A 23,257-nucleotide genomic window follows, 5' to 3' on the forward strand; every position below is an offset into this window, starting at 1 on the left:
AAACGTGACGGGAGGATTTCCGAAGTTGTTAATGAACCTGTGGCGGTTACATGTGTTAGTCATCATTTATCAACTGACCGATTATTGAAAGGTGATTAAAGATGCGTCGAACAGACACCAAGGTAAATTCGTAGATTGCTGGAGACGGTCAATGTCAGCCTAGACACAGATCGAGTCGATACTAACGATAGTTTGGATGTGCATTTTTTCGTTTGTTCACTAGGATGGGCCGTAGCAAAGAAAGAAATTCGTGAACAGTCATGCAGTCAAGCTTTCTTACGTTTCTCAATGTATACTGAAATGCTGAGACCAAGATTAAAGGCTCTGCATGATCCGAAATAATGCTTATGTATGTTTTCGTGCCAGGGAATTCCCAGGGGTTCCACAGGAATGTGGAAGTAGTCCGTCAGTGTTTACGTCAATTCAAGAACACGGCCTCGTGAAAAACGTAGGAACGTCAAATTGTGTCGTTCATACACTTATGAACGTCAATTTCGCGGTCATGTCACCGACCTCTCGTCCAATGGAAAAGCCGTCAATAAAAAAATTATAAAAAATTCAACGTCATAGAACATAATATATGATGACGGTACAGACTAGAAACGTGACGCCAATGACGTCACATTACAATAAAACAGATGGCAGCCCCTCGGTGGGGAAATGCGGGCAATGGTTCGCAGATTTATGATAACATGCGGTCATTTTTATAATAATTCTGTCCATTTTAGCTGAGACTGTTTACAAACTGAAAAAAGTTGTAAGACAGATTTTTTATGATAAATAGAAAATCTCATCTTTTGATATAAAATATATCAACACTGGTCAATAAAAGTTTAAAACACTTCGGCTAGTTTAAGCTTACATCGATTCGTGTTGATATATATTTGTCTTGATATCAAATGACACTTAGGTGAGATTCCCAATTTATTTCTAAATCACCTTATTAACTCGGGCGGCAGAGAACATATCTCATTCTACAGTGCCCCTTGAAAAAGGGTAGTCTATGTAAGATTGGCTCCATACTGTCCTGGAGCGAAATCGTTGTGTGCAAATAAAATTGGCATTTTGAGAATAAGAGTCCGTTCTATTTGTCTGGCGCAACATATACTAATAACCAGTTTATATTTCTGGTACGAGTTACCCACCTTTGCCGCTAGAGCGCACTGACCGTATCCGGCGCGGAATAGCTGCTAAGGAAAACAAATCTAAACACGTTTGAAATGACACTAAAGATGCAGAACTACATGGAAAAACATAAGATAGGTCCTCTATTTGAGGTAAATAATAACAGACAATTATACAATTAGAAAGGTTTACCATGTCACGAGTGCAGTAACTATATGCATTAGCTTTTCTGTGTCAGATTGTGTTTGTGTACTGTTTCGACAAGCCTGTTCTAAGACTAATAATTGTAACAGAAAAATTCTGACATTTTTATCTTCGTTTCGGTATGTGTGCATACGTTTGTTACTAGATGTGTGCATACGTATGTGACTAGAAATAATAGAATAATAAAGTGTTTTCCGGATTTATGTCATTGGTGTTATTGTCTAACTAACAGATCTTAGCCATCTAATAATATTGGGTAAAATCAGTTAAATTTCCGTGTTTTTTTTTTCCTTTTCTTGCTGCATATGTATTGTCACGATCTGTTGTACAGGACCTAATGAATAAAGTCTTACGAGACATGCCAGAGGATCCCCTCATCTATATCCTGAGGGCAGTTTACAAGAAGGCTGGAGTAGAAATTCCACAGGTACGTACCAGTGAACTAATTTCTATACATAACAACATATTTGTTGTTTGTAAACTAAGGGTTTTTCGTATAGTAGTGTGGGGGCCGCTGTAGAATATGTCTGCTACTATTATTTAAGAATCCCTAGCACAACTAACTATGTATTACATATGTGTTTTCTTACAATATATCCAGTTTTAATCATGCTGGTAGGCAAACAGATTCTATGATTGCGCCTTGGTAAGAAAGGAAGTGCAAGACTGTGATTGTAAAGACACTTCATTTTCACCACTGTATGTCAGAGACTTCTGTGCGGAATTGGGTTAGATTAGGTGTCAGGCATATCGTGCAAGACTGAGAAGCAGTTAAAGGGGCAGTGCGTAGACGGTTCTGGGTATTTTTAAATCATACATGAAATAATTATCGATTGTCACATTGCACCTTTAGTTCATGCTTAATCCAAAATAAAAAGCGCTGTGCAGTGTAGACTGGCTTCAGCATGTTCAGGCGTGTGTTTCATTTGAGGCAAATTGAAGAGAAAGCTCTAACAGACGAGTTACAAAATCCTTATTGCCAACTTGATTGTATTAGACATGTTAGAAGCCAGTGTTTAACAAAGCCTAGATTACGATATGAATGCATCAGTCGTATGAAGCCAATCCTTCCCAGAGTTACTTGTGGTCGGCCTAGTACCTCTGCCCACATTGTCACATCCTACCCAGCCCATCCAGATAAACATTTAGATAAACATATGACATGAAATGTTTTACTTTCATTGAGAAAGTATCCTAAAATGTGAAAAAATTATTTCCGTTTGCATATTTGTCCTTTGTTTACGTTAGTTGAACATTGCCCAAAGGTGCTTTGTGTAAGGCTGTCTTGTCATGCACCTCACTGTCACAGTTGGTGTAGCATATCTATATGATTATGCAAAAACAATACTGGTATGTAAAGTGCACTAGGCCAGTCTGTTTTAAGAATAATTTTAAGTAATTCAGATCAGTCGACTTTAGCCCTTTTAGTGAGATGAGGTTGTCGGGCATTGTACCATGGTTGGTTGTGTGTCATCATTCCCCAACAACCTGAAACATTGCTTCGAATATCAGACGCTGGTTTGTCTGATCCAGGCTCAATTATTTACAGATGGTGCAGGCAAATCAAAACACAAACTTAAACAAAAATGAGCCCCAAGAGCGCTTAGAATGTGGGGAATATCGAATATCGTTTCTTTAAATGACATTTTAGAAATTGTAGTGTGAATGAAGATGACTTGATGTATGGATGTTGGTTTGTTTTGTATTTCAATGTGATGTTTAGCTACAAATTCCAGTACCTTTGAATGACTCTGAGTATGATGACTGCTGTTTAATTCCAGGACATCAGGTATGGCGGTATGAGGAGAAGTGCTTCAGACTTGAGTGAGTAGAATCATAGTGAGAAACCAAAATACATTTGTGAACTGACACCTTGAAATTGTTTAAATCGCAAAACATTATACTCCGTGATCTAGTGCATAAAGCATCTGCCTGGAGAGCAGAAAGTTGGTGGTTTGATCACCGGACACTATATACCAAAACAACCCGTGAAGATCCGGGTAGAATAGGTCTTCAGCAACCCATTCTTGCCGTAAAAGTTGACTATACTTGTCGTAAGAGGTGACTAACAGGATCTAGTGGTCAGATTTGCTGACTTCGTTGATGCATATCATCATATCCCAATGGCGTGGATCGGTGCTCTTGATGTCAATGACTGGATTGTCTGGTCTAGGCTTGATTATTTAGAGACCCCCTGTCTTATAGCTAGAATATTGCTGAGTGGGGTGTTCAACAAAAAACAAACACACAACTCATTTTGTTGTGTACATTCAACAACAAAACCAGATATGAGCATGATGAGCCTGATTCATGCATGGTTAATGTTTACAAGAATTTCGGAGACAATTTATGTTCTTTGATAAACAAACAAAATACCAAAAGACACTAAAAGATGGTACTTGTTGTTACTTTGCCAAGGGGATAAAATGAAGACTGGTCGTCTTGGAGTCAGTATACTGTGTCCAAATGGGATGTCCCTGTTAAACTGCGCAGTATGGCATCTAAGGATAGCACCATGAAACTAGCAGCATTATTCTGGGAGTAGTACATAGAAGCACCTCTCACCACGCACACAGGCGTGCATGCATGCATGTCACCATATAAGTGCAATATTCTTAAATGTGACGTTAAGTCCAATTTCAACTCACCACAACCAACTTCGACAATTTCAATCTGAACTCAGAGTTTGGTTCATGATAAAAGCTGTTTTGTAACAGTCTGAGATAACCATTAACAACTGCAAGTTCAGGGCTCGATTTAGCAACTTCATTTAACTTGCACCAGGTGCACGTTTACATGAAAACCTTGTTGCACCAGGTTGCACCCTGGTCCCACAAATTTATCAAAGTTGAAACATAGGCTGGTCTGCTGCCAGTGTCACATAAATTAATGACGTATTGTTGTAAAACGTAGCAGGAACATGTGCAAATAATCTTGAAGTACCCGTAGTTTGACGATGTCAGGCCCACCGAAGCATTACAAATTACCCATAAACAGAGATGAATGATATCATTGATTTTGTGTTGACAAGCAAGAGTTAGACAAACACAGATTTTCAAATCTTTTTACATGCGCCTAGTGCATGTTGATATGAATATTAGGTTGCAATTTTCATTAATAGGTTGTTGCACTGGTGCATGTTTTATATAAGTAAATCAAGCCCTTAAGTGTGCAGTTGGCTGTCAGATAGGTAATGTGATGAGATAAGCTGACTAGATGGAGGAAATAACTGCCGGATGTGTTATTAATGTGTTCATGTTATCTCACTTCAGCACGTGGAAGAAGTAGGAGTCCCGAGAAAATGCCCGTGTCCAGCAGCGCAGGTTAGTTTTCGTCCTTGTGTCTTTTCTAACTTCATGTACTCACATAATTAGAGATTTTTAGTTGAGTGTTTTTGTATCATAAATATCATATATTTGGAATAAAAATTGAGTTATGCAAACCTTTTTTGTAGATGCAGCATTAGGAACTCGGGACTATGACCGACCATGGAAGTCGCAGGCCAAGAGACTCAAGCCGAAGAAGTCTTCAGATGATGCAGAGCTGTCAAGATGTAAGAACTGATAAATTTTAGCATCTTTAGGAATATTAATGATGCCTTCAATGTGAAAATATTGGCTGTGTTGATGGCTCCCTTATATTAAGATTATTCTGTATACCCGTTACATATGTTTGTGGTAAAAAAATAAGATGTAAATTTTAAATGATCACTTTGTTGAAAAGAAACATGTTCATGGTATCTGTGGGTCTTTCAGCAGGGTCTCCCGTCCACAGATATGTAGACACTTCTCTGTATTCTTACCTACACATCACTACCTGTCTGTTGTAAAAGGTATTCCTTGTGACAGTGTATTGCTACACTTACAGCACAGTGCAAAATCAGCAACACTGGAAGCTCTTGTTCAATCTCCAACATCATCGTCATCATCATCAACTTACAGCCTTAATATTTCTGTTTAAGGCAACTCGTTTCTTCTTGTACTACAACTTCTTGTCAGCATCCCTCTGTCATCATGCTTGATTACCCTGTATATTATGATACATTCCCTCGACCCATTTGTCACCATGGATTCATTTTGGAAGTGACATCACCACGACCATCATTCTTTATGCACAAAATTTCAATCATTAATGAGCTTTAATCCAACAACCATTAAAAAAAACGGAACAAAAATTCTGTATTTATTGAAAGTATTTATGGCAACCTTGGATGAGAGTAAAGGAGTTTACAAGGAATCAAGATACTTTTATTATGGTAAGAAATAAACTTTTAGATGGAAAATATGTTTCCAGAGTAGCAGCTTGATTAAGACATGGGGAAGTAAGTCAGCATGCTACCGGGTGTTCCCGGGTTTATTGGAGACACAAGTCAATTCAAATACAATGGAATCGTAGCTTTTTTCCACCACAGTGTAATTTCATTTGGCCACTGTTTGTGTCACCTTATTCAAAACAGATTCAAATGATACAATAGTGGTTAAAGGGTCCAGGGTGTATATCATGATTGGATGGAGATATCATACCCTGGATAATGGAGGATGCTCTGTGATCAACACTTTACAATTACTCATATTTCAGCTCAGAGCTCCAGGCTGCACTCTGCCTCTCTCAGTGACAAAACTGTAGAGGATTTGCTTAAAGTGACCCCGGTCAAACTGGGCAGGTGTTATTCTGTTATCAGCATGTCTTAGGTCTGCCTGGACACTGGTCAAGGAAATAGTGCCGGATATTGGTGCATGGTGGCAGTTCCTACTAATATCTATATGGTGGAAGGCTTGCTTTAGTGCAGCATGAAGACCAGTCAGTGTCCTAAAACCTCCCCCAATACGATCTCGCATAGCCAGTGCATTTCCAAAGATGCCAACCATTCTGACATGACATAATCATGGCAGTATTTTTGGCCAAATAGCACCAATACGATTAAGAGAAATATATTATATATATTGCCAATAATTCTGACTAGTTAATGACTTTGCTACAGGCACTGACACATGTGCCGGCAATAAATGTCAATGTGATCGCTTGTTTTTGATGGGAAGGTTGAAGGATTTAGAGGAGCTTGGGTGGTTCCGTGAAATGCCAGAAATACCATGCAATCAGTCATGCTAATTACTAATTTTTTATCTCAATTATCCTTTATATTCCTAAATCCCTCAATTTGGATTTGGCATCTCAGTATTGACAGCCTTCGACATCCACTCTGGTCTTTCAGCACGAGGCTGCTAAATTGTGCTGATGACAATACAAATCCAGTGATGGCAGTCCTCATCAACTATAGCATTTGAGGGCTATAACTCTGACCCAGTCACAATGCTTCAAGCTTGCTACAAATTGGAACTGAATGAAACTGACAGAATATGTAAACAGAAACATTTTTGTCTCGTTCAAGCAAGACTAGCTACAAACTCTTGAGGGAGGACTAAAAGATATACACTCGTTTGGTTTGAGACTGGATTAGGGCATAGGGTGCTTGTTGGTATTTGAACCTGGCAATAGTACATAGAAATCAGTCTGATGATTACATGCATGTGGACATGAGTGTCGGTTGGAGTGTATGAAATGAGTGTCAGAAATGTCCTTCACAAGAGTGAAAGAAAAACAATAATTTGGACACAATTTTTGCACACAAAATGAAATAATATCTTTATATCCCTACAACATACTTTGCTGCAGTGAACAAGGGATGTCTTCTGTAATTAGAACTGTATCAAGCATGTTGAGAAGCGTCTTCCCGAGGTAAGGGAGTTAACTGACTATAAAAGCCCAGTTTCTACCATTACCGAACTAGTCGGATAACTCCCTTGCCTTGGGAAGATGGTTGAAAAGCCTGTGTCATGACATCTATAAGTCAACTGTGCAGTAGAGAGTGTGCTTCACATAGATTGATATTACGCATAATTAACATGCTTGTCTTGAACCATATAATTATGACATATTGATAATAATATTAAGGTGTCACATTAATGTTATCATGAAGTCATAGAAGGACATAAGCTGGGAATATTTTTTTTTATTAAGGTTTCTTAATGACGAATTATAACTTCAGGTAAACTCTTTAAGATATTGAATAGTTGGTGAAGGAAGACAGTATTTTCCATGTGAACATTTAGTGATGGAACATTTATGAAAATTGTGTCTAATTTGTGAATGTTTTGGGTTATTTCTGAAATCATTGAGTGAAATAAGTCAAATAAGTGAAATAACGACCAAGTTTTTAGAAATTATATTTTTCAAATGAATATTTATCTATTTGAGATGGGGAGGAAGGTTTATAGGTTATAGCACAAGAGATAGAAAAATTAAACTAGTTTGTCAGAAGTAGTGTTACGATATGGCGATGCAGTATTGAATCCAGATACAAGGTGCACAATACATCGATTTACAATCCCTGTATCATGATTTTATTAAAGTTATAAAGTTTTTTTGGTGTAAAAACATGAATAATAACATTTAAAATGCTAAACGAAACTGTTCATCAACCATCTTATGCAGATTCTCTTGTATTTCCTGGTTGGTTTTAAGTACAAGGCTTGATTAAAGGAAGTTGATGTAACTTGAACCATGTGCATTTTGACGTAAAAACCAAGTTGCACCAAATAAAACCAAGTTGCACCAAATAAAACCAGGTTGCACCAAATAAAACCAGGCTGCACCAAATAAAACAAGGTTGCACCAAATAAAACAAGGTTGCACCCCGATCCCATAAATCTATCAAAGTTGAAACACAGGCCTGTCTTCCGCCAGTGTCACATAAATTAACGAAGCATTGCTTTAAAACGGGAACAGGAACATGTGCATATTATCTTAAAGTACCCACAGTTTGATGACGTCAAGAAAGTATGACAAATTACACATAACACAGGTATTGGTGATGTAGGATGTTAAATAAACCTGAGAGGTATTGGGTGTGTTCAAAGATCAATTTTGTGTGGGGACAAGTTAGGCTTACTCAGAAACAAATTTGAATATGTTTTACCTGCGCCTTGTGCATGTACACATAAATATTAGGTATATTTTTCAATCATAGGTTGCCGTGTTACATGTTTTATAAAACTCACTCAAGCCCTAAAATAGCATGACATTCACAGAACCCTCCAGCCTACACGTGTCAGCCCTGCTATTGCCCATTCTCCCTGAAATTTGGGGCGGTCGGGTAGCCTGGTGGTTAAAGCGTTTGCTCATCACCCCCAATACCCGGGTTCGATTCCCGACATGGGTACAATGTATGAAGCCCATTTCTGGTGTACCCCAGCGGGATATTGCTGGAATATTGCTAAAAGCGGCGTTAAACCATACTATGAAGATATAGTGTTATGATGGAAAAATCACATACTAGAAGCTGCATTGTATGCTTGACATTCCTGTTTATACTTCGAAGCATGTAATAAAGTATAGGATAAATGCTGGATGTATGCCCATAACATGTTTGTTTGTTTGTTTCTTAGTTTGTTGTTTGATACCCCACTCAGCAATATTTCGGCAATATGACAGCAGTCTGTAAATAATTGAGTCTGGACCAGACAATCCAGTGATTGATATCATGAGCATTGATCCAAGCAACTGTGTTTTGATATCATCCATCAACCAAGTCAGCGAGCCTAACCACCTGATCCCGTTAGTCGCTTTTCTGACAAGCATGGACTGCTGAAGACCTATTCTAACCCACATCTTCATGGGTCATGATAACATGTGATTATAGGGCCAACTGGTTCAGCAGATATGTGAACGTACATTATTTGAGTATATAAAGGTCTACCTCTGTCTCAATACTTGAGATTATGGAGACAGAGGTAGACCTTTATACTGTATTAGGGCTGGGACGGGTAACTCGGGTACTCGGGTTTGCTGGGTAATGAGTAGGACCCGGGTACCCACAGGACTTCCAGGACCCGAGGTTAGTCAAGTGATATAGTGTTTAATGACAAAAACTATCGAAAACACTATGGTTACCGTATATGACCGTGGATAAGCCGACCCCGTAGATAAACCGAGGTGTTAACTTGTCCATTGAAATACGAAAGAAAATGATATGACCTGCAGATAAGCCGAACCAGGAAGTGCAAGGCAAAAAACACTGCGAAGTCTGACTGCGCCGGTGTCGAAGACATGTGCCGGTACTCTCAGATGTTCAATAATATAAGATGAAAAACGTTGTAATTATATTTAAAAAGTCATTATTATTTCTCTTAAAGATTTAACAAACCAGTCATCCACTTTCATAATGTGGGAAGCTGTTTCTCTTGTCTTTTTTTAATCTCATTATGATCGTTTTTTGTTGCCATCAACAACGAAGTGCCATTACAAGGTACACTACAAGTCACTAATGTTCCCATTTCTTTCTAACTATGCACCATTCCTCTGACTTTGATATGTTTGAATAAAGATAAAACTTCATACAGTAATCTTCAGTGTTTGCAAGACCAGATTGTTTTATACGTGTATCTAAATACATTTTGCCAGGGCAGTCTTTTCCAAATCGGACATTTTGTACCTATCTCATGAGACCTACAGCAGGTACCCGGGAAGGGTTGGGTAATAGGGGGTGGGTACCCGGGTAGTAAATACTGTACATTCACATATCTGCTGACCAACAGACCCATAGGTTTCATAGTTGTGGAATAAACTTAGTTTCTATCTTCATCTCTACTCTGTTAACTAATTTCAGTAAAAGAAAAAAGTATATGAAGGAGTCAAGTTGGGGAAGGGAGATAACCCTCTGACTTAGGTTTCCCCAAACATACTCTTACTATAGTTTTTATTTGTTTCAGAGGCCTGAAATACTTAAAAAGAGAGCATATAAAAAAAAATCATATGTTGTTGAATTTTAGTTTAATCGATAATCTGTGTTTGGAAATTAATCTGAAAGCTTGCTAATTAGAAGAAAGGGTCTTTTCATGATAAACAATCAACACATTAAATGTTAAAAAGTGTTTTAGTGTGATAAATGATGCTTTTTCTTCTAGTTCAGCATTGATATTGCAATGGTTTGAGGTTTGTTTCAACAAGCATGTTATGGTGCATGCTACTACAGGTACATGGTGAATTAATCTGTATTGGTGTGTTACAACAGCTCGGCGGCAGAGACCGGACTGGAACGCCGATGTGAAGATGAAGACGACATCATTTGATGAGTTATGGGAAGATACATCACCAGTGAAGAGAGATGACGCAGTGAGATCAGAGACTGTCAGTATCATGAAGAAATCCTGGGCCAGGGTTGGGCTGGATGTAAGTTGTGCTTCTATACTTGGTGGCAGTATTGTTATTTATAAGTTATATGGGAGGCAGTGAGTAACTTTTACTGTCTCCTCTCCCAACTGTCTAGTTATATATTCCCAGTTGTAACACTGCTTTATCTAAAAGCTACAGAAAGTATCAGAAAGTTAAGGTATTCCTCGGTCTTTCTAGTTTTGAGTCTGGTGGACTCTCAGTACTACATTTTGAGGGTATGAACAAAGGGGGTCCCAGGATGATCACACGTGACAGACTTCATTTGGTATCCAAGAATTTTCCTGGCATCATATCATTACACATGCTGAGAAGTTGTAAGCCTATTATAGATGGGAAATTCAATGTTAGATTTATGAAATTAACCATTTACGCTGTGCACATGCAAAACTTGTGTGCTTCTGAGAAGGCACTGTGGTTGTTAACAGGCAGCTTGGGTTGTATACTCCCCAGGGAGCTGAGAATGATTCTTGAGTGCACACTGATCCAGAGACCGGGGTAATGATAGCGCTTTGAGCATGCCCCTGAGTGGTGTGGAAATATGCACAATAGAAACAGCCTATTATTATTATTAGTTTGTATGCGGGCGGTCGGGTAGCCTAGTGGTTAAAGCGTTCACTGCTCACGGGTTTGATTCCCGTCATGGCTACAGGGTGTGAAGCCCATTTCTGGTGTCCCCTGCCGTGATATTGCTGGAATATTGCTAAAAGTGAAGTAAAACCATAAACCATAGTTTGTATGTATATAGAATGCCATGTTTTGTGTGAAGAAAGATCCTTAAGACAAAAGGAGTGTTTCCGTTATTGAGTAGAATCTGATAATAATAATAATAATAATAATAATAATAATAATAATAATATTTATTATTATTATTATTATTATTATTATCATCATCATCATCATCATCATCATCATCATCATTATTATTATCTCACAGGATGAAAATGACAACATATACAGCAGCAACAAATACACAGGTCCTCGTCATGCCCACTTTAAATCTGATGAAGACCTGCTGGCCTCAGAGAATATTGTGTCATCTCACAGGGACAACAAGCACCAGATGAAGCCCAAAGGGAAGAGGTGGGTTGCACTACATGTCATTTACATGATACATTTGTCTCATTCTGAAATGGCGAGGTGAGGCAAAATGTGATTTAACATCTGGTTCCAGGTTATTGCACTTATATAGCTGCAGGCATGCACTTGAGTGCATGGCTCCTTGTACTTGTCTGCAGTAATCAGTTTTATAGTGCTAGCCCACTGAGAAACCATGCTGCAGTTTAACATAGCAACCTCACTCAGACACAGTATGCTGAATTGGAGCCCAGCAGTCCATTTTATTCTCTTTTCAACAAGTACCATCTTTTGACATATTTTGGTATAGGCCCTGTTCCACAACTTGTGGATTGTGACTCTCATACTTTAACATATGCTTCCCCCAGTCATAGTGCTAAGATATTCATAACTCCCTTACTAAAGAAATAGACTACCCTCAGTTATAGAGCTAAGAAGTTTGGAGCTCCTTACATTAACATAGACTCACCCCAGTCATAGCGCCAAGACATTTGGAACTCCTTACTTAAACATAGACTTACCCGAGTTCATGGTGCTATGACATTGGAACTCCTTACTTTAACATAATTTTACAACAATTGTAATGCTAAGATCACTGTTTGTAATGAGGCCCAGGTGATGTGTGCTACAAGGCAATGTAATCATTACCATGTTTAGGGAATACTGTGAAAAATTTATGCAGTTGTCACTATTGCATTGAAGAGCATTCAACAAAATCCTTGAGGTTGATAAGATTTGCCGCCAGTATTCGGGCTTCCAGGGATGTTTGATTTAGAGACCGTCATGTTGATGTTGTCTGTTGCCAGCACATCCTCTCGAAGCCACAAGCTCAGTGCTGTACAGCATCGCCAGGAGCTGGAGAAGTTGTTGATGGAGTCGGAGAAGAGGTCTACAGATTCAGGCTACACGGAGGAACTAGGGGAGGAAGATGAAGCCTTAGAAATGCTCGGTGAGGCGGGAAGATTGAGACATTGTGTCCTCGATGCAGGATATTTGATAGCCCAGAAGTAATGTCAATATCCTACCTCGGGTACATCACTGTTATGAATCCTGTGTTAATCACACTATACAGTCTTCAGATGTTTAACAGAAGTCTTCTTCACTTTCGACTATCCATTAACAGATGTGCAGGAAATGTATCCTGCTGTCTAATGCAGGCACAAAGGGAGCAAACTCACTCTCTGATGTTCCCCAACATATTGTTACAAGCAGTGTAAAGCCACTGTCCTTACTCACTTGGTTCATTCCTCCACATGTTAACTTTCACTCTAATCACAGTCATGTTTGAGTAGGTCTCTGACTGGGCAGATTTTCTTGTTAAAGAAGGCTTCCAGTGATTCCTAAATGTGTTGTTGAATCAGGGTACTGTAAATCTTGACATTAACTCGAGCGTGAATTAAATGCGAAAAATGCGAGTGGTCTTTGTTGGTATTAATGAAACTTCGCATTTTTGTCTCCGAAATGACTACCAACAATTTGCACACTTTGGATAGCGGAAATACCAACGTGAATATATACACAAACACAGTTTATTGAGCAGCAGTTGTAACAAGTACATAACAATGCCATTGAGAGAATAGGAATTACACAATAGGCATCCGGTGAGTTATCACTGCTGGGGGTCAAGAGTTCTACCCACTCGTGTCAAACTAGGCATCAATGACCACTCCAATCAGTGAATTGTTGATGGTTCAATTATTATATTGCCTTTGAACTTCCATTATGCCAGTCAACAGAATAATCATATATACTGTGTTGTTTTTAACGAAGTGTTAATAAGAGGTGCTAATGCTGTTAGATTGGATTTAAAGTAAGGATTTGTATCATAAGTTATAAAGGATATGAGTCACAATTTTTGGCTAGGGGTCAGCAGTTGTATTAATTTAGAGACACATTAATTTCAAGATTTACAGTATGTGCCAAGATGTACCAATCAGCCAATCAGTGTCTGAGCTTCCAAAGCCTTGGTATGAACAAGCATTCATACCTGCATATCTGATTGATAATCGGCTTGTTCCCAGTGTAAACTGTAAATGCTGTGCCATTATATTGTTGTTGGTATTATGTTCACCCTGTCTTGCCATCGAAGGAATCCTGTGTGGTATTTCTTTGTGTTGGTAACGCCTCAATATTGTCATTCAGAGGATGCTGATGATTTGAGACGAGAAGGGGTAACCAACATCCCAGCTACAGGCTACAGACTCAGTAAGGTGAGTAGAAACTATCTACAAGTATATCTACAAGTACTCAGTCCAGTCCCCAGTACGTCCCCAGTACCCTATTCTTGTCTTCCTGTGGGGATTCTGGGTACAATAGGTCCCCAGTACACCATGCTTGTCTTCCTGTGGGGATTCTGGGTACAATAGGTCCCCAGTACCCTCCTTTGTCTTCCTGTGGGGATTCTGGGTACAATAGGTCCCCAGTACACCATGCTTGTCTTCCTGTGGGGATTCTGGGTACAATAGGTCCCCAGTACCCTATTCTTGTCTTCCTGTGGGGATTCCATGTTGAATAGGTCCCAAGTACACCATGCTTGTCTTCCTATGGGGATTCTGGGTACAAAAGGTCCCCAGTACCCTATTCTTGTCTTCCTGTGGGGATTCTCGGTACAATCCCCAGTACCCTATACTTGTCTTCCTGTGGGGGTTTCATGTAGAACAGGTCCCCAGTACCCCATTCTTGTCTTCCTGTGGGGATTCTGGGTACAATAGGTCCACAGTACCCTATTCTTGTCTTCCTGTGGGGATTCCATATAGAACAGGTCCCCAGTACCCTATTCTTGTCTTCCTGTGGGGATTCTGGGTACAATAGGTCCACAGTACCCTATTCTTGTCTTCCTGTGGGGATTCTGGGTACAAAAGGTCCCCAGTACCCTATTCTTGTCTTCCTGTGGGGATTTTCGGTACAATAGGTCCACAGTACCCTATTCTTGTCTTCCTGTGGGGATTCCATGTAGAACAGGTCCCCAGTACCCTATTCTTGTCTTCCTGTGGGGATTCTGGGTACAATAAGTCCACAGTACCCTATTCTTGTCTTCCTGTGGGGATTCTGGGTACAATAGGTCCACAGTACCCTATTCTTGTCTTCCTGTGGGGATTCCATGTAGAACAGGTCCCCAGTACCCTATTCTTGTCTTCCTGTGGAGATTCTGGGTACAATAGGTCCACAGTACCCTATACTTGTCTTCCTGTGGGGATTCCATGTAGAACAGGTCCCCAGTACCCTATTCTTGTCTTCCTTTGGGGATTCTGGGTACAATAGGTCCCCAGTACCCTATTCTTGTCTTCCTGTGGGGATTCCATGTTGAATAGGTCCCCAGTACCCTATTCTTGTCTTCCTGTGGGGATTCCATGTAGAATAGGTCCCGAGTGCCCTATTCTTGTCTTCCTGTGGGAATTCCATGTAGAATAGGTCCCCAGTGCACCATGCTTCTCGTAGGAGCTTGCTAAAATTGAGATCTGTTGGTTACTGTTGGACCAGGCTGATTGCCTGGGTTCATAGTATCCGTGCCCTGACAGCGGGGGTCATTTGCTCATTCTATCAACCACTGGTTCGCTTACCTTTATGCAGCTAGAATATCACTGTCATGTTACTGTGAGAAGGAGTTCGTATAACTGTTTGGAGTTTGTTAGTAGAATTTATTAATATTTATCATATATATCCTGTTTTGCAGATCATGCGTCAGCGACGAGCGGAGCCAACTGTAAAACTGAACATCAAGTAAGTACTGTCATGCTAAACCACAAGGTTTCATTCAAAATTTGATTATAATATGTTAATAGTCCACATTATTGTGTGAACAGAAAAAAATAAGTATATTAGCAGTCTATATTCTACCAGATTTGAGGGCACTGGTCGCCCACTTGCCTAAGGCCATTTGCTCTGCAGACTTGCCGAAAGCTTTGATGGTGGGTTAGTTACCCTGTTTGCTCCAATTATGTTGCTAGGTTTTTCAGCACCCTTCCAGTGCATGCTGGTATCACCAAACTGGTAAATGTCTGAAACCTGCATCACTTCGGGCTGACACTCTGTGATATAACTGGAATACTGCTCAAAGTAGTGTTGAACCCAATTCACTTACTCACTCTATCAGATTTGCAGCAGTGACCCTGATGTTTAAACAAGTGAAAATAGATCTCATGAAAAATAAGTAATTCAACTTTAAGGTGACGGAATCAAGCTTTCTGTGTCAGTTTTAATGCTAGCCATCTAACTCAAGATCTCGATTTGTATTTTATTCACTTTGTGTTGATTATCTTAGACCAATAACAGTTTCCAAAAGTGAGTACATAGATTTTGCATTAGCTGATACCGGTATTGTTTGTTCACACTGTTGTTTATATTCTGGAAACAGCTTCTTTGATTCCTTGTTGACTTTGCTTGCACTTGGTTATTTTTTCCTTGTTCTTTTTCCCCTTGCAAATGTAACTTGCGAAAAAATAACATATTTTAGGAGTTGTACAAAGAGTAGGTGAAAAGAGATTAGTTCAGTAGATGTAACAAAATAATTGAAAAGTTAATGTCTATTTTAATACATTCTAAACAAGGGCTTGTTTTGGTCATATTTTGATTTGAAGTAATATTTGTCAGTATTCAAACTTAAGCATTAAACTAAATTGTCAGTGACCCTGGGACAACCCTTAAACACTGTATCTGTTCATCTTGTATTATTTGTATTCATATCTTAGAGGGGTGGTGGGGTAGCCTTGTGGTTAAAGCATTTCCTCGTCACGCCGATGGTCCAGGTTCGAATACCCACATGGGTGCAATGCGAGAAGTCCATTTCTGGTGTCCCTATCCGTGATATTGCTGGAATATTGCTAAAGGCGGCGAAAAACCCAACTCACTGACTTTCTCACTCAAAAACATAATAAAATGGAAGCGTATGAAAACACATTATTTTCTTTACTTGGAATGGTGGAACACATTTTTTAACCAAACACATAAGACCCAATTCACAATGAGGTTTAATTCTACGAGTTTTGTATGTCTATGTTAAACTACCAGAGTTACACAGTTGTTGCGCTAAATCTGTTTGCGAAACCAGGCAATAGTTGTTGTGTTTAGTATGGCTTACCTTAGGATGTGTAGATCCCTTAGTAGATTAGAGGAATGTGCATACAGTGCTGCTAAATTCTTCATTGACCATCAGACAATAATCTTGGGGACATCAATGTCCCAAAATGATACGCAATTTTCAGAAGAACAATTATAAAAAATGACCAATTTGCAGCAAAGTATATATTGTGCACTGCTTGTCTAATGATGTGTTGTGCTAGTTATCTCCCCTGTCTAACTCTCTCACCCGTGGTCTCTCCATCTTACAGTCTTTATCCAAGGCCTGAGCCAGCACCCTCAGTACAAGGTATGTCTGCTGTCATACCCCCCTCTATTGAGTTTATACTATGTCACAAAGCTCAAGTCAAGATTTTAACTGTTCAAATCACTATTTCTTGTTGTTAAAAGTGCTTTTGACTTAAATTTCCACATTGTAACAAGTTTTTATTGTTGCCTAATTTTACAACTAACATTTCGTTACAGGTACATTTGCTCTTTCTCTTCTCTTATTATCAATATTGTAATATTATCAAGATCATAAATCAGATAAACCAATGATCATCTTGTTGTGAATGACCACAGAAATAGCCAATGTGTTTAGGAAATAAAATATTTTTGTTTGATCTTTGCCTGAAATGCCTCTGAGTAAAGTGTTCTTGTCTTGCCTCATTTTGGTGTGTTATTAATGATAAAAAGTTTGCCAGTTGTATTTACATCATAAGATGTGATCTGCATGATACATAGGTTGTATTTGCGGATGTTTGTCTTATGTAGTTATGTATGTCTCTACCAAAGCCTGTTAAGGCAATTACCAAAAAATACAATTGTATGTCTTGATGTTATGATAATATGTTGGTTTTTCAGATGATATAAACATTCCAAAACCAATTTTTTAAGAAAACATCTTTCAGCATATTGTTGCATTTATGCTGTATACATCATTAGATTTCTTTATATGATTGTTTATATATTGTGATGTTTTTTAAAAATAAGTTGTGATGTTCTTTAGAAAATACGTTTACTGCAGGAAATTCAAACTGTGATATATTGTGTTCTTTGATGGGTATTTCATAGAAGTTGAGGGATCACAAAGCAGGCCAACAGTATTTAATGGATAACAACTTCTTTATTATACTGTAACAGTGATATTTCGATATAGATCCGAGAACCGTTGTCAAGCAAGGACAATAACTTACACTTGAATCATATGTCTCTTGTATATGGGCTTCTTGAACCACCCTGAGGCATCGGAGTAGCCTAGTGGTTAAGACGTTCGCTTGTCATGCCCGGGTGAAGGCCCGGGTTCGATTCCACGCATAGGTACAATGTGTGAAGCCCATTTTTGGTGTCCCCCTGCCGTGATATTGCTGGAATATTGCTAAAAGTGGCGTAAAACCATACTCACTCACTCACTCACTCCAACCACCCTGGAATTGGACTGATGTCCCAGACCTGCATCCTCATGATCCTACAGCCTGAAGCTCTGTTTGGCAAAGCAGTGTCCACATGTAATCTTCCCAGTGTTCACATAATCAGTATTTTATGAGGTGTACATGTCATGATATGTTTTCTGAGATAGGTGATTCTCGAGTCCAGGCTCCATGATGTCCCGAGTGTTTCCTCACTACCCTTCTAACCCTTAGTAACTAACGTGATTATCCTTAATGCCCTATGTTTTTCTTCAAGGAGAATCGTATGGAGAGTATGATTCTGACATGGAGTACAGGCCACATACAGGTCAGTATTGTAGAGCTCTATAGACTTGTGTTGTATACTACTCAAAAGAAGTTATCGACCGATTCCCCCATATCAGGCATAAAAAAAATAAGAAGAATTGGTTCTCAGGCAATGGATTTTAAAATATAATGCGGGCGGTTGCCCTTTTTGCTGTTGTTGTTGTTCAACCATGTCATGCCATGACAAATTATTTATGGTAATATGAAAGATTTTGGTGGTCCTAAACGTCTTTTGAGTAGAATTTATTCAGGGGTAGAGACCATGATGAAAATTCCAATAGTCCACAGCTTATTTTGAATTCTTTTGGGTAGATAATCACTATTCCTTCCCCTCTCCTTGGGACCATTGTACTGTTGGCACAGTGCAATCCTGTTTTCCCCAAAAATTAAATCTGTAACCTGGAATTGTTTTTGAAATCGTTGTTCCAATTTGAAAACGTTGTTTCAGGAAGTCCGTCCGGAGTGGAGAGTGACGATGAGTTTGAGAGCGTCTCCCAGGTGACGGGCCCGGTAAGTGTAAGTCATCACTTTTCACATCACAGTTGTCGTTTGTAGATGTTGCCACAGCTTTCACACTGCCTGTGTTGCCAGGGACTACCTGCTCTCTCTCCTCCACAACTGTTGTTTGTTTGTTTGTTTGCTTTCTTGTTCCTGTTAACATCTAAAAGCAAGAAACTTGGATTGGGGGGGGGGGGGGCAAGCACAGTGACTTCGTTGATTAAATTTCAAGTGTTGAATGTTGTTCATTTTGTCAACCTCTGGTTTATCTGGCCAAGAATCTATTATTAACATACTGTTGTGATGTAGATATAGTAATGCTAACAGGCTGAATAGGATACCGGTAGCAATGTCAAACCTCTCTCCAGTTGGATGAGACACTGCTACATCTTCCTCATCTTCTGTGTCTTCAGTGTTGCATGTCAATGTCATCTTGATACGAATTCGTTTGTGTATAACATGATCCTTACAATGCCCTGACTTAATTGATAAACGTGTATATGTATATTTGACTATTCAACATTAAACACACTGACTTACTTTAGCTATACTCAGTGACAGTGACAGTGACAGGATTAACAGGGAACAATTTTGCTATATCCAAGCTGCACCAGTGCAGGTAAAACATTGCTAGTGCAGGTAACTTTTATTGCCAGGTTGCACCCAGTGCAGGTAACATTTCCCACCACAAGTGCATGGCAGCAGTTATATTTGATAACAGTGGAAAACAGAATTCATTTGGAATTGGCTGAAAATCTTTTAGAATCCAGGAAACAAAAGTTCCTTACAATAATTAGATACACAGGTCTAAATGCAGCAAACTTGCAGAACTAATTCTTCACAAATACCACTTAGCAGTCACTCATGCGGTTACAATCACAACAAACAGACACTTTGAAAGTTCTGTTTAAGGTTTTCTACTGGATATCGATACGTGAAAAGCCATGATATATACAGAATACCTCAAAATATGATACTGGAGCACATTCTAAAGTTTATTTTCTCTTTAAATTTATTAAATATTCCAAATAACTGAAAATACAGGGTTTCAATTAATGATAAAATTGTGCAGCCAATATTTTGATGGTGCAACCTGATTAATTCACTTGGTTTCACCCGGTGCATGTAATAAAAAAGAATGAAATTGACCCTGATTAACAAGGGTTGAGTCGTCATTCTTCTGTTCCTGCTGCTAACATTGTTGATGGTTCTTTCAGAGACGCCCTGTGTGGAATGTCCCTGATTCTGATGGTAAGTGTACATATTGTTTACAGGACAACTTATTATGTTAGAATTCAGTCAAGAGATAAATTGCCCTCATTATCTACATATATCACGTAAATAAAAAACAACAATACCAGAGAATAACCTGCTTCGATTATCCAAAAGCTCATTAAATAAAATGAATCCTATTAACCAAACTCAGTTCTAATAACTTTATGAGCGGTTACCTTTGAAATTTCAATGTGGGGATTCCGTGGAATTTCTTCCCAGCTCTGTCGTTGGAACCACATGGATAAATTAAATACTGCTTATCATCATGACTTGTAGGGCATTCCGGAATGTTCAGCAATATCTGTAGGTGTAACTGATGTCAGAAATGCAGGTGAGATGATCATGCATTTAGATAACAGTTGGACTGAAAGAGGAAAACCAGAAAGTAAGTCTACTGTTACCATGGTTACCATGCATGTATGTGACAGATACCAGTATTTTATTTTTGTGTCAACAGGAGAAAGCTACATACCTCGTCCTGCCTTCTCCACTCCGCAGCCAAGCAAAGCCAAGGCGAAATCATCAAAGCACAGGTCTGCATTTCTTCATGTTTTTTTATATACACTAGATATTCAAAGATGATATCAATGCAAAATGGAGATATACACTAGATATTCAAAGATGATATCAATGCAAAATGGAGATATACACTAGATATTCAAAGATGATATCAATGCCAAGAATATTTGTACATATTGTATGCATACAGATACACTGTAAGATGGACTCTGTATATAGAAAACAACATTTAATCAGTCTGTCGTTTGCATATTTTAGTCAGACTATGGGGGTTTAATTGATGTGTGTATTTTTGCAAGTTGACACAGGTTGTTCTCTTTCCACAGACACCTCTCCTCAACTGGTCCCGCCAGATACAACATCCCGAGTCCTGGTCGGTCGCTGGAGAGTGTGGACGACTTTACAAGGGAAGGCGTGAAGACATGGACGCCGGGCGCAGCCAGCTCACATCGGGTACTACTTAAATTTGCTGAAGTATGGTTTTAGGTCTGGCCACATGATGTGTGTTTGGACACGTGACCACAGAACTTGCTTTCATATTGTAGGATTACCTTTTTTAAGAAACGTTCAATGAGTTACATCAAGTGGATAATGATGTGTCAAGCTATATATTTGTGTCTGATATTTATTCCTTTGAGGTGCAGCAATTCAGTTGTTGCACCTGGGGCGTCCAAGAATCCAATATTTGTGTGTTCGATTCCCAGAATTGCCCTGATAATGATTCTTGGTTTGTCAGCACCAAATCCATGCTTGTTGGTTCCATAGTGGTAGTCATCACTTTGGGCATTCTTTACACATTAAACGGAAACTGTTATACAGCTGAAATACTGTTGAAAGCAGAGTTGAACACAACTTGCCCACTCAATGTTACTAGTCTACCGACTCGTGCTGCTATGGTGATGATGGTGTTGTTTTTGACAGAGAGTGATGTCCCCTGATGGAGACGAGGTTAGAGAGTCCTTACAGTCAGCACGTGGGGGATGGACATTCCCGGATGATTCTGATGCCAGTTTCACAGAATTCAGCAATAGTAAGTCACTTCCATGAATATTCTTGCTCATGTTTATCAACTGTGTCATGAGGACTTGGTGAGAATTGATCTTTGTGAATGATTGCTGCCATTTCCGTGGTCTTTGGTTGGTATCACAAGATTTCTAAAGACTGGTCCTTTTCTTTTTCAGGGAAAGGATCATCATATAGAGAACCACAAGGTAAGCTGGATGAATCCATGTCTTGTCAACCCTGACAAAGCAGCCATATAAGACTGAGAATGCTGTAAACTCTCTACTGTACTTAGGACAATCATAAAGATCCGGGGTAGAATATGTCTTCAGTAACCCCTGCTTGCCATGTAAGAGGCGACTAACAGGATCGGGTGGTCAGGCTCACTGACTTGGTTGATGCATGTCATCAAATCCCATTTTTGTGGATCAATGCTCATGTTTTCAAACAAACAAACATATCACTGAAATACATACACTTGTGACCTTGATCTTCACTCATGAAGGGGGCAACAGGTTGGGCTCATCTTTTTCACAAACCTTTTTTGTGGTGAAGATCTTGATGTCACGTAAGGATCCACTGATCATGTGTTTTTAATCTCATATCCTCACTAGTTATGATCCTTGGTTTGTCAGCACCATACTTAAGACCTAGGAGTTTCATCAATGTGATCAATGTGTGTGACCTTGGAGTGGTCTACAACCTGCATCACTGGAGCTTTTAGCTGACATCAAGCTGTCATATAACTGAAGTACCGTTCCATGTCTTGTTGCAAAGAGGTGACTAACGGGATAAGGTGGTCAGCCTCGCTGACATGGTTGATCCACGTCATCAAATTAAGACATGTATCAAAGAATTAAACCATGTACATTGATATCATACTTCCTATGATAATGCTAGTTCCGGAAGTGTTTATATTCAATGTTAATGGACCTGTGATGATTCGGGGTAGAATAGGTCTTCAGCAACCCATGCTTGCCGTAAAAGGGGAGTATGCTTGTCGTAAGAGGCGACCTACAGGATCGGGTGGTCAGACTTGCTGACTTGGTTGATGCATGTCATCGTATCCCAAATGCATAGATTGATGCTCATTATATCAATCATTGGATTGTCTGTTCCAGACTCAATTATTTACAGACCGCTGTCATATACATGTAGCTGCAATTTTGCTAAGTGCGACGTTAAACAACAAATAAACACAAACACACACTTGTTGCACAAAACTCATTCCATCAATTATTTGCCTTTTTCAGCATACTGATCTACAGTCTAGAGGAGAGAAGCACAGACTCGCCACTGTTAATGGATTTTTCGCATATATGTAACTCCTTTTTCAAATAATGCATTGTTAAATTTACTTGATAGGTTTACATGATCCTTTTTTAAACTTTTCTGCTCATCCATTTTTGTAGGAAATCTATATTTTTCATCTATATTTTTCAGATAATATAGTTTGATATCAGTGATACAGAGCATAATGATAAAAAAAGGATTAAAATTAGTTTGTGAGTTTATAGAGAGATAGCTGTTGTGAT

General features: G+C 39.1%; 1 protein-coding gene across 1 annotated transcript; it reads left to right on the forward strand.

The window, feature by feature from the left end:
• Positions 1-1,175: 1,175 nt before the first annotated feature.
• Positions 1,176-23,145, forward strand: LOC139462318 (uncharacterized protein C8orf34 homolog). Its single transcript, XM_071243957.1, has 20 exons — positions 1,176-1,277; positions 1,661-1,756; positions 3,111-3,153; positions 4,602-4,652; positions 4,784-4,882; positions 5,908-5,988; positions 10,400-10,557; positions 11,495-11,640; positions 12,441-12,583; positions 13,777-13,844; positions 15,308-15,354; positions 16,962-16,999; positions 18,379-18,429; positions 18,877-18,944; positions 20,144-20,177; positions 20,659-20,734; positions 21,047-21,173; positions 21,642-21,750; positions 21,902-21,931; positions 22,976-23,145. The coding sequence occupies exons 1-20, from the start codon at positions 1,221-1,223 to the stop codon at positions 22,981-22,983; spliced, it is 1,530 nt and encodes a 509-aa protein (XP_071100058.1). The 5' UTR covers positions 1,176-1,220; the 3' UTR covers positions 22,984-23,145.
• Positions 23,146-23,257: the final 112 nt, after the last annotated feature.

The sequence above is a fragment of the Haliotis cracherodii genome, unplaced genomic scaffold (assembly GCF_022045235.1).
Source record: "Haliotis cracherodii isolate W230 unplaced genomic scaffold, xgHalCrac1.p SCAF_1, whole genome shotgun sequence".
Taxonomy (NCBI): domain Eukaryota; kingdom Metazoa; phylum Mollusca; class Gastropoda; order Lepetellida; family Haliotidae; genus Haliotis; species Haliotis cracherodii.